The sequence below is a fragment of the Mesocricetus auratus genome, unplaced genomic scaffold (assembly GCF_017639785.1).
Source record: "Mesocricetus auratus isolate SY011 unplaced genomic scaffold, BCM_Maur_2.0 Super-Scaffold_100003, whole genome shotgun sequence".
NCBI classification, from domain to species: domain Eukaryota; kingdom Metazoa; phylum Chordata; class Mammalia; order Rodentia; family Cricetidae; genus Mesocricetus; species Mesocricetus auratus.
Window position 1 is genome coordinate 73,457,562 of NW_024429188.1, and position 14,050 is coordinate 73,471,611.

At 41.3% G+C, this 14,050-nt stretch overlaps 1 protein-coding gene and 1 long non-coding RNA gene across 3 annotated transcripts; one reads left to right on the plus strand and one right to left on the minus strand.

Moving 5' to 3' along the window:
- The first annotated feature begins 187 nt into the window (after positions 1-187).
- Bex3 (brain expressed X-linked 3) lies at positions 188-1,658 on the plus strand. 2 transcript variants are annotated; one of them, XM_005076721.4, is made up of 3 exons: positions 188-253; positions 592-669; positions 1,040-1,658. In XM_005076721.4, exon 3 carries the CDS (start codon positions 1,068-1,070, stop codon positions 1,410-1,412), a length of 345 nt encoding a protein of 114 aa, XP_005076778.1. In that variant the 5' UTR covers positions 188-253; positions 592-669; positions 1,040-1,067; the 3' UTR covers positions 1,413-1,658. The 2 variants fall into 2 exon arrangements, with proteins under 2 accessions (XP_005076778.1, XP_012973618.1); XM_013118164.3 differs by having other exon boundaries at positions 189-253; positions 1,086-1,658.
- On the minus strand, positions 1,654-6,966 carry LOC121140014. Its single transcript, XR_005876836.1, has 2 exons — positions 6,030-6,966; positions 1,654-2,643 (listed from the first exon to the last, which is right to left on the minus strand). It is a non-coding gene; the product is annotated as an uncharacterized LOC121140014 (long non-coding RNA).
- Positions 6,967-14,050: the final 7,084 nt, after the last annotated feature.

The following is a 14,050-nucleotide window of genomic DNA, read 5'->3' on the forward strand; positions in this document are numbered from 1 at the left end:
ATTGGCGAGGATCTGGATGAGTGACGGGTGAGGCCTGAGGTGCTCGCTCGCGGCGGGGAGGTGGAGGCGGGGCCTCCTGTCGCACTGGCCTCCTGAGCAGGGGAGCGAGCTTGGCGGTGACGCGGGGCCCTCACGTGACCTGGGGCTGCAGAGCGACGCAGCCTTGGGTGCAGTCTTCACTTGTGTCTGGCCACCAGCTCCGTGCTTCCCTGCGCAGGGCGGGCTGGCATCGGGCCCTGGGCGAGCAGAGCAGGTAAGAGGCCAGCACGCAGCGGCCCTGGGGGCTACAGCCTCCCGATGCTCCAGAGCGCACTGGAGGACGGTGCAGTGGCTGCGCGGCTTATTGCACCGCATAGAGAACAGTGGCTGCGCCCGGGAAGGGGCGACCCTGCTTGTGGGAGGGTATGGCGGGGGTCTCGGGAAAGGGCCGGCTGGGCCTGCTGGCGGGGAAAGAGTGCTAGACCTAGCGCTGGGGAGCGGGGAAGGGAGCCGGCTGGTGGAGATTGTGGGCGCCCGGGTAGGGGGATGGGCGGGGGGCGGGGTGCGGTACTGAGTTCCACGCTGAGTCTCTCCCATCCCACCCTGTCTCAGGTCTAATAGCGGAGTCGCGGCTGGAACGTCTCGCAGCGACAATTGAGAGGAGGACTACGCGGCAAGGGATAGGCCCAGGTCGGTTCAGGGTTAGTGTGTTTCGGGGACTGGGGGGAGGCTGAAGGAGCTTGCGGAAAGCCCTGTCTGGGACCCCACTGAGAGCCCCCACCCCACCCTACTCTCCATCTCAGTCCTCCATTTTGGTGCCTGCAGAGCTCAGGGAAAGGATCCTGGGAAATAAAAAATGGTGGGCTTTGGAGGAGGGAGCGAAAAGAGAGAGCTGGTGGGAGGGGCTCGAAATGGAGGCTCCCTAAAGGTTGCCTGGAGACTCTTAAGGTGGGGGGGGGTAAGTGATAATGAAAATTTTTGTTGTTAGTCTCAGAATATTGCTAGTCAGTGCACCAAGCATTCAGTTTCTTTCCTTGCCCTGTCTTACTTGTGTTCAAAGAATAACAACCAGAAAACAAAATCTCATCATGGCAAATATCCACCAGGAAAACGAAGAAATGGATCAGCCCCTGCAGAATGGACAAGAAGACCGCCCTTTGGGAGGAGGTGATGGCCACCAGCCTGCAGCGAACAACCACAACCGAAGAGGGCAGGCTCGCCGACTTGCCCCTAACTTTCGATGGGCCATACCCAATAGGCAGATTCATGATGGGTTGGGTGGAGATGGAGATGATATGGAAATGTTCATGGAGGAGATGAGAGAAATCAGGAGAAAACTTAGGGAGCTGCAGTTGAGAAATTGTCTGCGCATTCTCATGGGGGAGCTCTCTAATCACCATGATCACCACGATGAATTCTGCCTTATGCCTTGACTTCAGCCATTTTCCCTGAGATTCATACTGTGATTCCCGATGTATTCCTAGTCCTTGCATTTTCCTGACATGCCTTTACTGATCTTTGTGGTGAGCCTTGTATTATTTCCATGTGCCAGGTGGGTCTTGTGTTGCCAGCTTCTCTAATTGGAGATTGCCTTCCCACTCAGTGTAAGTTTCTGTCAACAATACAATGTTGCCCATTTGCATGGAAAATGTAAAGTAAATAAAGCAACTGAAAAGCAATGTGAGTATTTATTATCGTCTCCTTATAAAGCATATATACTTACATAAGAAATGAACCACAAAAAAGTCTGAAATTCAACAATATTGGGGAGGGGGCACAAGCATATAATTTTCCTTTTGTTTGGAGTTTCATAAACTTTTTCAGAGATTTTATGAATTTATTGCAGGTGTATATAATTATTTGCTCAACAAACTTAAGGCGTAAATCCTCATAAATACAATTTAAGATTACCCTGTAGTCTCTTCTGTGACTTAGGGGTCGGTAGAGTTTTACAAAGGTGTGGAATAAACGAGATCAGGTGGGGACTCTGCTGGCTTAGGTTTTTCCCTACTTGCTAGCCAGCATTCAATAAGCCCAGGCCTCCAGCCCTTACCAAATAGCTACGGTGAACTGAGGGGAATCCTCAGTCCTTGCCCATTCTCCTAATTCCATACAGGAAAAAGGTGTGTTCCTCCATGTCATTTGTATGTTGCAATCCCACTTCTCTGATTATAGGCATGTGATTTGGGCACATGTCCCCTTCTGATTCCTGCTTTCTGTACCTGGGGATGACATGCCTGCAGTCCTCTGCATAGCTAAATCTGATTTATTTGTAGTATGTAGTGACCTTAGTGTAATAGTATGGAAAATGCCTTTATAACTTGACATATTTATCCAGGTGAGTACAATCCCCATGGTTCTTAAGAAAGTAGCCCTTTCTGGTGTTGTATTTATGCCCCCATTCAAAAAGCTCTGGCACAGGTGCAGTGGGGCCTAGCACAATAGATAGCAGATGCCTTTCAGGGTTATGTCCAGAGCTGCATTACTGTAAACCTCCAGAACACAAATAGGCTAACAGCTTTATGGTGGTTCGACCCCGGGGTGGATTTCCCTTAAAGCAGCTCTCAGCAGGTCTGCCCACCCAGTTTAACAGACTTCCTGGAAACATCAGTTTCACTGGGGAACAGGCATTCTCTGGCTGCATCCTGTTTGTCCCATCCATACCTGAAAGAAATGCCACTGTGAGCCCTTTTTTTCATTTTTAAAAATTTTAAAACCAATCTTTTCTCATTTTACATACCAATCCCAGTTCCCACTTTCTCCCTCCTCCTGTTTGCTCCATAATCACCCCACTCCACCCCCATTCATTTCAGAGAAGGTAAGGCTTCCCGTGGGGAGTCAAGGAAGTCTGGCACACACATCTCTTTGAGGCAGGACCTAGGCCCTGTATTTAGACTGAGAGAGTATCTTTCCATAGGGAATTATCTCTAATTCATGCACTAGAGATAAATCCTGGTTCCACTGTGAGCAACCCCACACACTGCCCAAGTCACACAACTGTCACCCACATTCAGAGGTCCTAGTTTGGTCCTGTGCAGGATCTCCCAACTCCCCATCACTCCAGAGTCAGTGAGCTCCCACTAGCTCAGGTCAGCTGTTTCTGTGGGTAACCATTGTGTTGATACCCACAGAAACAATTGTGACCTCTTAAAAAACCATGTAAACTATTTTACTTTATGATTTTTATGTAAATGTGTATCCTCTAGACAGTAATATTGTCTCAATTTTAGTTGCTCAGGGCCTGACAGAGTAATTTGGAAATTGTTGATTATTCTCATAAGCTAAGTACAGTGGAGTTAGAAATCCTGTTTGATACTGTTTCTAATTGACTCTATAAAAGAAGGCTAGTAATCACTGATCTGGAAACTTGAAAGAAGCACCCCAAAGTTTTAATCTCATATGCAAAAAATTATAGCCCTTACAATATGTTAGTGTTCATGGGAACACAGTGCACCTACCTGTGCACATAAGGGAAATACTAAGATTGAATTCTTGACACCTTTGTGCCCTTCTAGGCTTTGTTGTCCACTGTTCAGCAACCTCTAAATCAGAGATTACTTTTATAGCAGTGACCCACTTGATTTTTCATATGTCTTAAGTTTTGACAACATAGGTACAAAGAAACTGTCAGAAATGTAACAATTTTACAAACACCATCTGAATTCCCTTACTTGAATACACAATGAATGTACAGTTCTAAAATTATTAAATTGAACTCTATTAAATATTCAGTGTATGAGTATAGTTAAGCTAGTACTGTCTTTAATTTTTAACATTGTTCAGTTAAATTACTGCATTACTACTAATAAATTTATGATACTAAAATTATACATTATACTTTCTGTGTAGGTCCATGCCCTGTCCATTTATAACAATTGTTTTGTCTTTGCCATCCTGAAGCTCAGTGTTTGGCACAGTGCCTAATATAACCTATTTAATAGCCAATGGGTATATATTTATTGTTATTAAACAATTTCACAATTATTAATCTAAAGTCATATGCAACAGTCCATAATTTTTCTTTCTGGTTGATTTATTTTTTATACACAACAAAGACCTTATGATGAACATTCAAAATTTGCTATCTTTTAGAAATATACAATGAAAGGTTTAATGCACATTTAGATTGTGCTGAAAAGTAAATAAGAGCATAAACAACCACATCCTGTCATCCAGAAATATCACTTGTAATTTTTGTCTTTGTCCTATATGTAGTCACAGTGGAGTCAGATGCAGAGCCTCATAGAAAAAAACACTGCCTCTGTCTCACCTTTCATGTTGGGGGTGGTGACACTGTCCTGTAATCTTAGAATTTGGGCGTGGAGGTAGAAATATTTTGAGTTTGAGGCTCTCCTATGCTATATGAGACCACCCCCAAATTAGCTATTATTTAGTCAAACTCAGGAGCAATTTTCATTGTAGCACATTTCAGTTGGCAACCTTTTGAACATACTTTATACTTACTTTTGTTTACTAGAACAAGATAGAACTATTTACTTAAGATTAAAAATTGTCCCAGGAACAGAAAAAAGTCTGGATTTCATTAACAAGATTATCAACACTCTACGTTTGTTCTATCTCCTTTCCTGATAATCACATGTATTATATAATGCCATGCTGATTTTGTTTAGAAGGAGCTAGATTTTAGATTTTTCAGTATTATATTTGCACTTGTATTATAATTGCAACCGAGATAGAAAGAGGACAAACCTCTCTCTGGAGCACTAGATAAGTATTAAGTACTGTTAAAAGTCACAATTACTGTTAAATTATGTCCTTTTTGTGTAAATGTGCAGGAATTGAGGGATGGATAGGGCAAGTGGACTTCTAACTAGCTGTCATCGGACTCTTTCTTCCTGTCCTGCCTGCCTTGAGCAAAAGGACTATCAGCCAACAAGTCAGCCAGACTCCATTTCTGTTGGTATCAGCCAGTTTCAACACTCCACAGAGGATATGAGAACACTGTGCAAAGATTGCAGCTGGCTTCCCCATCTCCTGGAGGTTCAATCGTGGATGTCTGAAACTGTTTATATCAGACCTTTCGTTTTTACAAATCTTAATGAACTCTAGACAAGCGGGCAAAAGCCTGTAGGATAAGACAGGTCTGCCTAGAAGTATTAAATTGTCATTCTTAGGACTGCAGTAATAACTGCAGAAGAAGATAAAATCAGCCAACGAGAACATAGAGACTGAGAGATTGAGCTTGCAATGTTTAGAGAAGAAATATAGCTCAGTTCCTAAGACTCTAAGTTTGTAATTTATCAGAAGCAACAATTAGATTAAAATCCACAGCCTGTCCCCTTCCTATTCTAAGAAAAGCAATGAAAAGGAAAAATATAAGATGGTGATAAAATGTTCACATTAAGTCTATGACAGAGAAAAGATGAACCTCAGAAAACAGTGAAAGGTATATTCTATGAGATATCTGATACTGCTTTTTAAATATCACAGAATGTTCTATAATAAACAGGGAAAGTTAATAAAGAAAAACTGCCAATCAACCCACTAGGAGTCTCATACTCCTTAACTTGTATCATTCCATGAAAGGATGCTTCATTGCTTTCCCTATTGCTGTCCTTAAATGTCCTGATACAAGCAACTTAAGAGAAAAGACACTTATTTTGGTTGACAGTACAAGGGGATGGTCCACCATGGTAGGGAAAGCATGGTGGCAAAAGCTTAGAGGTGGCAGGTGGCCACATGGAGTTTGCAGGCAGGAAGCAGTGTGATAGACACTGTTCTGCAGGAAGCAGTGTGATAGACACTGTTCTGCAGGAAGCAGTGTGATAGACACTGTTCTGTAAGCTTTCTCACTTCTCATGCAGTCTTGGAATCCCCCTTCCCCGAAAGGCCCCACCCACATCCAGTATGAGTCTTTTCACCTCAATTAACTTAATTTAGATAAGCCTTGACACATATACCCCAGGGGTTAACCTAATCAATATAATCCCTGACAGACATTTCCCCAGGAGATTCTAGATTCTGTTAAGCTGACAGTATTCACTATCACAAAAATAAAAATCAGTAAAGATAAATTACTTTTCTCTCACCATGACAAATACGCGAAAAAGTCAGCTTAAATGAGCATAGATTTATTTTGCCTCACGGTTTTCAGTAGTTTCAGCCGTCATCAGTTGGTTCTGTTGCATTGGGGCCTGAGAAGAAGCAGAAGCATCAAAACTCAATAGTATGTGGCAAAGGCTGCTTATTTCTCTGCCATGATGTAGACAGAGATGGGAAGGGGCCAGCCACAAGTTCTATTTTGCAAGATATGTACCAGCTGATCTGCTTGTCTCAACCAACTTTCAATATGGTCATCATTGTGGACTCATCAAATGGAGGCAGGATAATAAAGCCAGGGGAAATATTGGGGACATGAGAAGGAGAAAGGACTCCCCCTTGCCCTAGAATCCAGTCAAAGCATCTTGCCAGCTAAAGAAGCAAAAATTCCAGCATACTGTTAAGAACTCCTATCCAGCTGCTATTGGACTGCTACCAGCTGCTAACTTGCCTGCCTTGAGCAAAAGGCCTTTCTGCCTTCCCACCTGAAAAACCACTTACAAGGAAAGGAGATGTACTAAACACATTGTGCAATACTAGTGGCTTCTGGTTTTCTCTTATCAGATTCTAATTCCACCTAAGCCATCTTCACAGCCACCCTATAATCTCACTTATCTAAAGAGGCAAAGGAAAATGATTTCTTAACCATTTTCTGAAATGTAATCTGAGAGCCATCAAAATAGTATAGTATGGCTAATGTTGACAATTAATATATTACTCTTCCTTGAGGAGCCCATGCCCACACTTGGGTACACCTAATGCTCTGCAACTCTTTTTTTGAGAAGCTCATACGCATTCTCTCACATGTGTCTTACTTTCTTCTGAGAGCCTAGCTTTCTCTCAACTGTCGTGACTAAGTTTTTATTAAAATAGCATGTAAACACTGAGCCGAACTCCTGGAATCCAATTGTAGAGAGGGAGGAGTAATGCACAAAGGTATCAAGACCAGGCTGGAGAAACCCACAGACACAGCTGACCTGAACAAAGGGATGCTCATGGACCTCAGACTGACAGCTGGGAAACCAGCATTGGACCAAACCAGGCCCCCTGAACATGGGTGTCAGTTAGGAGACTTGGGAAGTCTATGGGGTCTCAGGAAGTGGAACAGTATTTATCCCTAGTACATTGACAGGTTTTTGGAGCCCATTCCCTATGGAGGGCTACTCTCTTAGCCTAGATACAGAGAGGAGGGACTCGATCCTGCCCCAAATGATGTGACAGATTTTGATGATCTCCCATGGGAGGCTTCCACCACCCTGAGGAGTGGAGGGGGGAGTGGAAAAGGGGGTGTGGGATGGGTAGATAGTGGGGGGAATGGGAGGATGGGAGGAAGAGGGAACTGGGATTGTTGTGTGAAATAAGATTGTTTTTAATTTAAATAAAATTAATTAGGATCATAAAATTAAAAATAAAATCTCCAGCACAGCTTCATGAATTGACTACTCCAAAGTTCATTCCTTTCAGTAGCAAAGCCATAAAATGCAACCTGAGCTGAGGTCCCTAAAAGCTTAGGGGAATTCTTAGGCTACTGAGGGTGGCAGTGTGGAGCTGCCTGTCTGTCTCCTGCTGACAAAGAGATTAAGCCATTGATTAGGTCATAGCCCTCAGAAACCTATCATTTTCTTCAAATCCAACAACAGGCAGCCAAGTGGTCAGGGACAGGGTTGGGCATTTCAGATTCAAATCACAACAAATACGCAGAAAACTCTATAATTAACATAAGAAAGCATAGTGTGAATTTTGGGTATATTAGTATAATTAGGAAATATCAGTACGATATTAAAGATTTGCAAAACTAGTAATACATTTTATCTTATCAACATGTGAAACACAGCAAATAACTGTTGAAAATATCTTCAAACTGAACCTGTGCATTGTGAGTATAGTTCAGTGATAGCACTTTTCTAGTATGTAAAAGGCTCCAGGATCAGTCTCCACTACCACAATAAGTAAGTAATTAAGTAAATAAATAAACTTGTGTACTACTTTCCAAAACTGACATATAAGCTGGGTCACAAAAGGACCAACACAATTTTTTTTTGGTTTTTCAAGACAGGCTTTCTCTGTATTTTTTGGAGGCTCTCTTGTAACTTGCTCTGTAGACCAGGATGGCCTCCAACTCACAGAGATCTGCCTGCCTCTGCCTCCTGAGTGCTGAGATTAAAGGCATGCACCACCAAAGCCTGGCTTGGATCAACACATTTTTAACAATGTAACCTTCCTGAATATATTTCCAGATGTGCAAGGATACTAGAAGTCTTGGAATGTTTGAGTTAAACAATACCATCTAAATAAGGATGAGTAAAAAGGGAATTGCAATGGCAATCAAGTGCTGTTTTGAATTTAGAAATATTGAAAATAAAGTATGTGGGTACTTACAGGTAGAAACTATGCTGTCTTACAGACCAATGTTGCATTTGACTATCCTGACTTTTATATCCATTTTGCTGAGCACTAGGGCGTCAAAATGTTTCATTAGGATAGTAAGGCAAGCAGAAAGTAACAATAAAATTTTATTTCAATAATAAGTGGTGAAAACCAATAGTGCTATTTTCATAATTTGGCTACTCCTAAGTCCGTTCCTTTAAGTAGCAAAGCCACAAAATCCACCCTGAGCTGAGGTCCCTAAAAGCTTAGGGAAACTCTTAGGCTTCATATTGTTAGAATTTTCCCAATGGAATAGCACCAGAAGTGGGTCAGATGGAGTAGCACAGATGGCAAGCATCATCTCAATACAGAGGAACCACAAACCAAACCTTCTTGCTTCCTGTTGGTTCATTTAAGTTAGACTTGTGTTCATCACACATACAATGAACATATGCATACACATGTATGCACATGTGTAGATGATAATTGGAGGAAACATAGCACTCTGATAATATTATGGTGGGGCTGAAGATTATTAATCTGGTCCTAGTAGTGAATGCATTTTCTGCATTTGCAAAGTAGATAATTGATCGTTGATAATACAAGATAGAAACTAATTAAGAAATTTACTTATGATAACTATTTTTGATTTAGGACATTTAAAAAAACCATCATAAAGCCATTATAGGCGAATTCCTATGCAGTCAAGGCTAAAGAGCACATTATTCCAGAATGGACTTCTCTCAGCGACCCTTCCAGTCATCTTAGCACTAGTAGGAACCGCTCTTCACAGGCTATTTTCATCATTCTCATGCTTTGTTCTGTGTTTAATGACTCATGAACATACCCACAAACAAAGCACAGCCAACAGTTTTCATGTTTTAATCCCTAACTGTATCGGTATTACATATTTGTTATTATTGGATTTGTTTCTAAGAAAGGTTCTGAGGTTTCTCTAAATGAAATCTTTTGTCACTTTAGCTAGGCTGCATTGACCATGCTTGCTTGTGTGCCCAAGACTCTGAGTACAGCCTTAAGGAAGCAAGGGTTGTCACGGCCTCTCTTTCCTCAATCGTTGACCATTGCCAAGGATTTCCACAAAGAAAGTGTGCCAAGTTTTCCTCTCCCGGTATTACATTAAGATATCACTCATCTCCAATTTCCATCTTAAAAGGATGTATGTAGCATGAATCTTGCCAAACTCTGTAGTTATTCCAGGGAATGTATCAAAGCTTTTAAAAATCCACTGTCTTTAATAATTAAAATGTGTATGTCAAATATGTTATATGGGAAGAAGATGGAAAACTGGGTAAGTTCAACAACAGTGCACTACATGAACAAGTATAAATGATTTGGGGAAGCACATTATTGCACAGATGTGAAGAAGCAGAGTTTAGTTGGCTGAAATGGGTTTTAAAGAGATATTTTTAACTGCATGACAAATATATAAAATGTTAAATGAGAATGCTATTTGCCAAAATAGTCCCCTTCATACTCCAGATAAAGCTTGAGGGGTGCACTTCTATCCTTACCTGTGTGGTCTCATTGTTCATGGCTGAATTGACAGGTCCTTAGCTGTCTCTATGGCTTTTGGCCTCAGGGCACCATTCTATTCACCTAAAAAGAAAAATCTACCTCCTGGTTAGCTACTCAGTTTTTGTGCACAACTTAGCACCCTCTTTAATCTTTGTGATAGAGCTCAGATCCCTATTCCTGAAGGAATCTGTAAACCTCTTCGTTAATCCCTGCCTGAGAAAATTCTCCCTTTTCTAACGTCCACCAAAGCCTGACTCTACCTACCAGGTACAGCAGTCCTACATTTTCCATACATATAATTTTTCATATAAGATGAAAGAAGCACTGGCCCTATAAAGCTTCTTTTTCCATACCTGACATAAAACTCCCTAGGACAAGGCAGAGGTGTGTGTGTGGGGGTCCTAAACCTGCCTCCTTGCTGGAAATGCAGGTCGGTAAACACCGGAGATGACCAACCCTCACAGCAGAACGTGTTCTCACACATTTGATCTTCTACCATCCTTTCCAGGTGCCTAGGTTGGCAGACTTTTTTCCCCGGCTCTGGCAAGGGTCTGAAGCAGACTCCTTGCCATCTGTCTCTGAGATTAGGAACATGTGTGTTGTAGTCACACATCCATGAAGACAGAACAGAGATACCTCATAAGAGGTGCTGTCTTGAGATTCAAAGCAGACACCAAAGAGCCTGTAGCTGCAATTCTTGTAAAAACATGCTTTATATATAGTTGCTGTTTTTTTTCTCCTCTAGAGCAAAAAATGCTACGGTGGCCTCATGACCTGCAGCTTTAGCCAGTGCTCTTTAGCAATTATGCACATCAGAAACATCACCATGTGCATTTTCTAAGACAAGCAAGTGCTCCCCATTTGTTAGAAACATGGTAAACCATAATAATATGAGTTCAAGACAACAAATTCATATGCTTATTTGATGCCAATAGTGTCTGTGCACGTCCCATTTATTCTAGATATTATCAGTCTTTGTTTTTTTTTGGGCAATCCGATCAACATTTTTGACCAGACCTGTCACTTTGAAAATGTCATCTCAAATGGTCATTATATTATGTATTCAGAGGTTCTTCCTGGAGGACTGCTAGATTTAGCAATACAGCCTGCATTCAAACGAACAAAGTAAAGATGCATGCTACATCCACAGAAAGAGAGACAGTGAGTGTGGGTGTGGGTGTGGGTGTGGGTGCATGTTGGAGACAGAGAGTGAACGGTCAGCCTGGAGAAGTCAGTAAATCTAATGCAGATCAAGCTGCAGTTCTGTCTGCTTTGACGTCTCTCCTCCTACTCAAGGGCAGTTGGACTTTAGCTTTAATCAGTATTCCAAATGACTGGATGATGCTCATCTGAGTTATAGAGTACAATCTGCTTTATTCAGTCTGAGTCATCACAAGTTTAAATGTTAATCCATCTAAAAACACATCATCACAGAAACATATAGAATAATGTTCAGTTTTCTAAGCACAACAGCCAAGCCAGTTTAACACATATAATTAATCTTCACACATAAATAAAAAGTATTCATCACTTATTCTGAACACTAATTTGGCCAGTTGTTACCCTTTTCCCTCTGGACTGGTGGACTGGTGTTTAAACTGGTGTTTAAACAAGTTGCTTCTGGCAAGAGCCCCAGCTGAATACCCAGAAGATGCCAACACTGGTGCAAAGCATGTGAAGAGACCCTGTAGATTTCCAGATAAATAGATCCTCCAAATTACTGCAGCTCCAGATGACAGGCGCCATATGGGACAGAAAATCGTCCATCTTAGCCAATTCCATACATAGACCATTACCAAGAATCAACACCTACATTATTGAGAGGTATCTGTTAAGCAGACATATAAATTCAAAACATTAAAGTTTGATTAAATGCTTGTGAGTTCAAGACCAGCCTAGTCTATAAGAGCTAGTTCTAGCCTCCAAAGCCAGAGAGAAACCCTGTCTCAAAACAAAAACAAAAAAGAGAAACAATTCTCCCTTTTTGTTTGCTTGTCACATGCCTTAGAATTACAATACGTGCTTTAGTCAGCATGATTCTTTTACTACTGACAACTTGATAGAACTTCTTTAGAGAAGCTAACAAAAGACGCACATCAAAAAAGAAGTCAAAATATCTCTATTTGCAAATGATATGATTTTTATATACAAGAAACCCGAAAGACTCCACAGGAAAACTCATGGAACTGATAAAAAACCTTTAGCAAAGTGGAAGAATATAAAATCAACATATGGAAGTGAGTAGGCTTCTATATAGAAAGGACAATCCTTCAATTACAGAAATCAGGGAAACAATTCCATTCATGATAGCTTTAAAACTACATTGGTCACTAATCACTTGAGAAGTAAGAACAAAGCTGACAAATGGACTCTCATGAAATTAAAAAGCAAAGGAAACTTCTAATCAAGTAAAGCACGGAACAGGAGAAAATCTTTGGCATCTTATATGTCTAACATAAGACTAGCACCTAGGATATGCAAAGAACTCAAGAAACCAAACATCAAGAAAAAAACTGCCTAATAAAAATGAGTTATAGAGGATTAGCACCTAGAATATAGAAAGAATTCAAGAAAACAAGCAACCCAATAAAAATGGATTGCAAAACGGAACAAAGCATTCTTAAAAGAAAAAATACAAATGGCAAATACACATTTCAAAAATTAATCAACACCTTTAGCTTTTAGAAAACTACATTTAAAGGTACATTCCATCTCACCCCATCTAGAATATCTATTATAATGAAAAATGACAAGAAATGCTGGCAAGGGTGTGTGTGTGGGGGGGATGGATCTTCATCCACCATTGGGAATGTAAATAGATGTTTTCACTGTTGAACTACCATATGACCTAGCTGTATATTCGTATATTCAAACTCTGTATACTAACATGGTGATAACTGTAAGGATTCAGACATTTTGTTAGTCTGCCACTGTCACCTGGCAGAATGCACTCAGGCAATACTCCGGTCAGCCAAGGGTTCCATGGCTTTATAGTCTGCAGGCAGATTCAAAGGACCCCCTTAAAAGAAAGATCCCCACCCACTTAAGCTCTCCTTTCTGCTCCTCTCTCTTCCTTTTGTCTTTCCCGCTGTTCCCCTGGGGCAGACAGGACTTTTCCTGTCTCCCTCTTCTCTTAGGCCCTCTCTCTCTCTACGTGTGCGTCTCTTTACCTCTTTTCTCTTTCTTTGTCCCCTCCTCTTTTTAATAAAACTTCTCACTTAAGTTCTGTCTGCCTGGCATGTTTATCCCCTGCCTCAGTCAACCTCGTTTGCTATGGAATCTGCCAAGTTTCCACACGCATTATCATAACAACAACTGTACTTATTTTCATTGCTGCTTTACTCACAATATATACCAAATGAAACCAGCCTAGGTGTCCATCAAGTGGTGAATGCATAACAAATATTGTGTGTGTGTGTGTGTGTAACTCATCTTAAAGAAAAATGAAATTTGTGGGAAAATGAATGCAAGTAAAAATCTTATACTAGGATAGAGAAATGCTACATTTTCTCTCTCATATATGGATCCTAGCTTCAAATTCTTAGATTTGTGTGTTTAATTTGGGATGTCCACAGAGGTCAGAGACCTAGGTGGCTCAATAGTTAAGAGCACTAGCTGCTCTCCCAGGACATGTGTTGAACTCCATCTCGCACATGGTGGCTCTCAATGGCCTGTAACTCTACTCCCAGGGGCAATCCAACTTCTCTGTCTGGCCTCCATGGGCAACAGGTATGCACAAGGTGGCAAGTAAAGCCCCCCAAACAACACAGACTATTGTCATTTTTCTTGGTTGCCAATTATAATTAATAAAACCTTATTGCTGAAGACACAACGTGCTTTGGTTGCAGGACATAGAGAAACCAAACTCCATGGACAAGGAAACTTCCTTCCTCGTGACTAAATGCAAATAACAGTATGCATACCATATAAGTATTTATTAAACAAACAAGTTTTTCTCAGAGGTGGTTCTTGGAACACTGTCTCCTGCTTACGAGAATAGACCTTGTCAAAAAAGTCACTTTCCTTGTCTAGTCATGTACAGAGCTCTGTTACAAGACAGCAGGTACCTGTGTACTACAGTCTCGCCTTGTGCCTGCCCCAACTCAGC

Bases quoted from the DNA above. Each gene is read 5' to 3' on its own strand.
- Bex3 (XM_005076721.4), top strand. From the start codon at position 1,068: ATGGCAAATATCCACCAGGAAAACGAAGAAATGGATCAGCCCCTGCAG.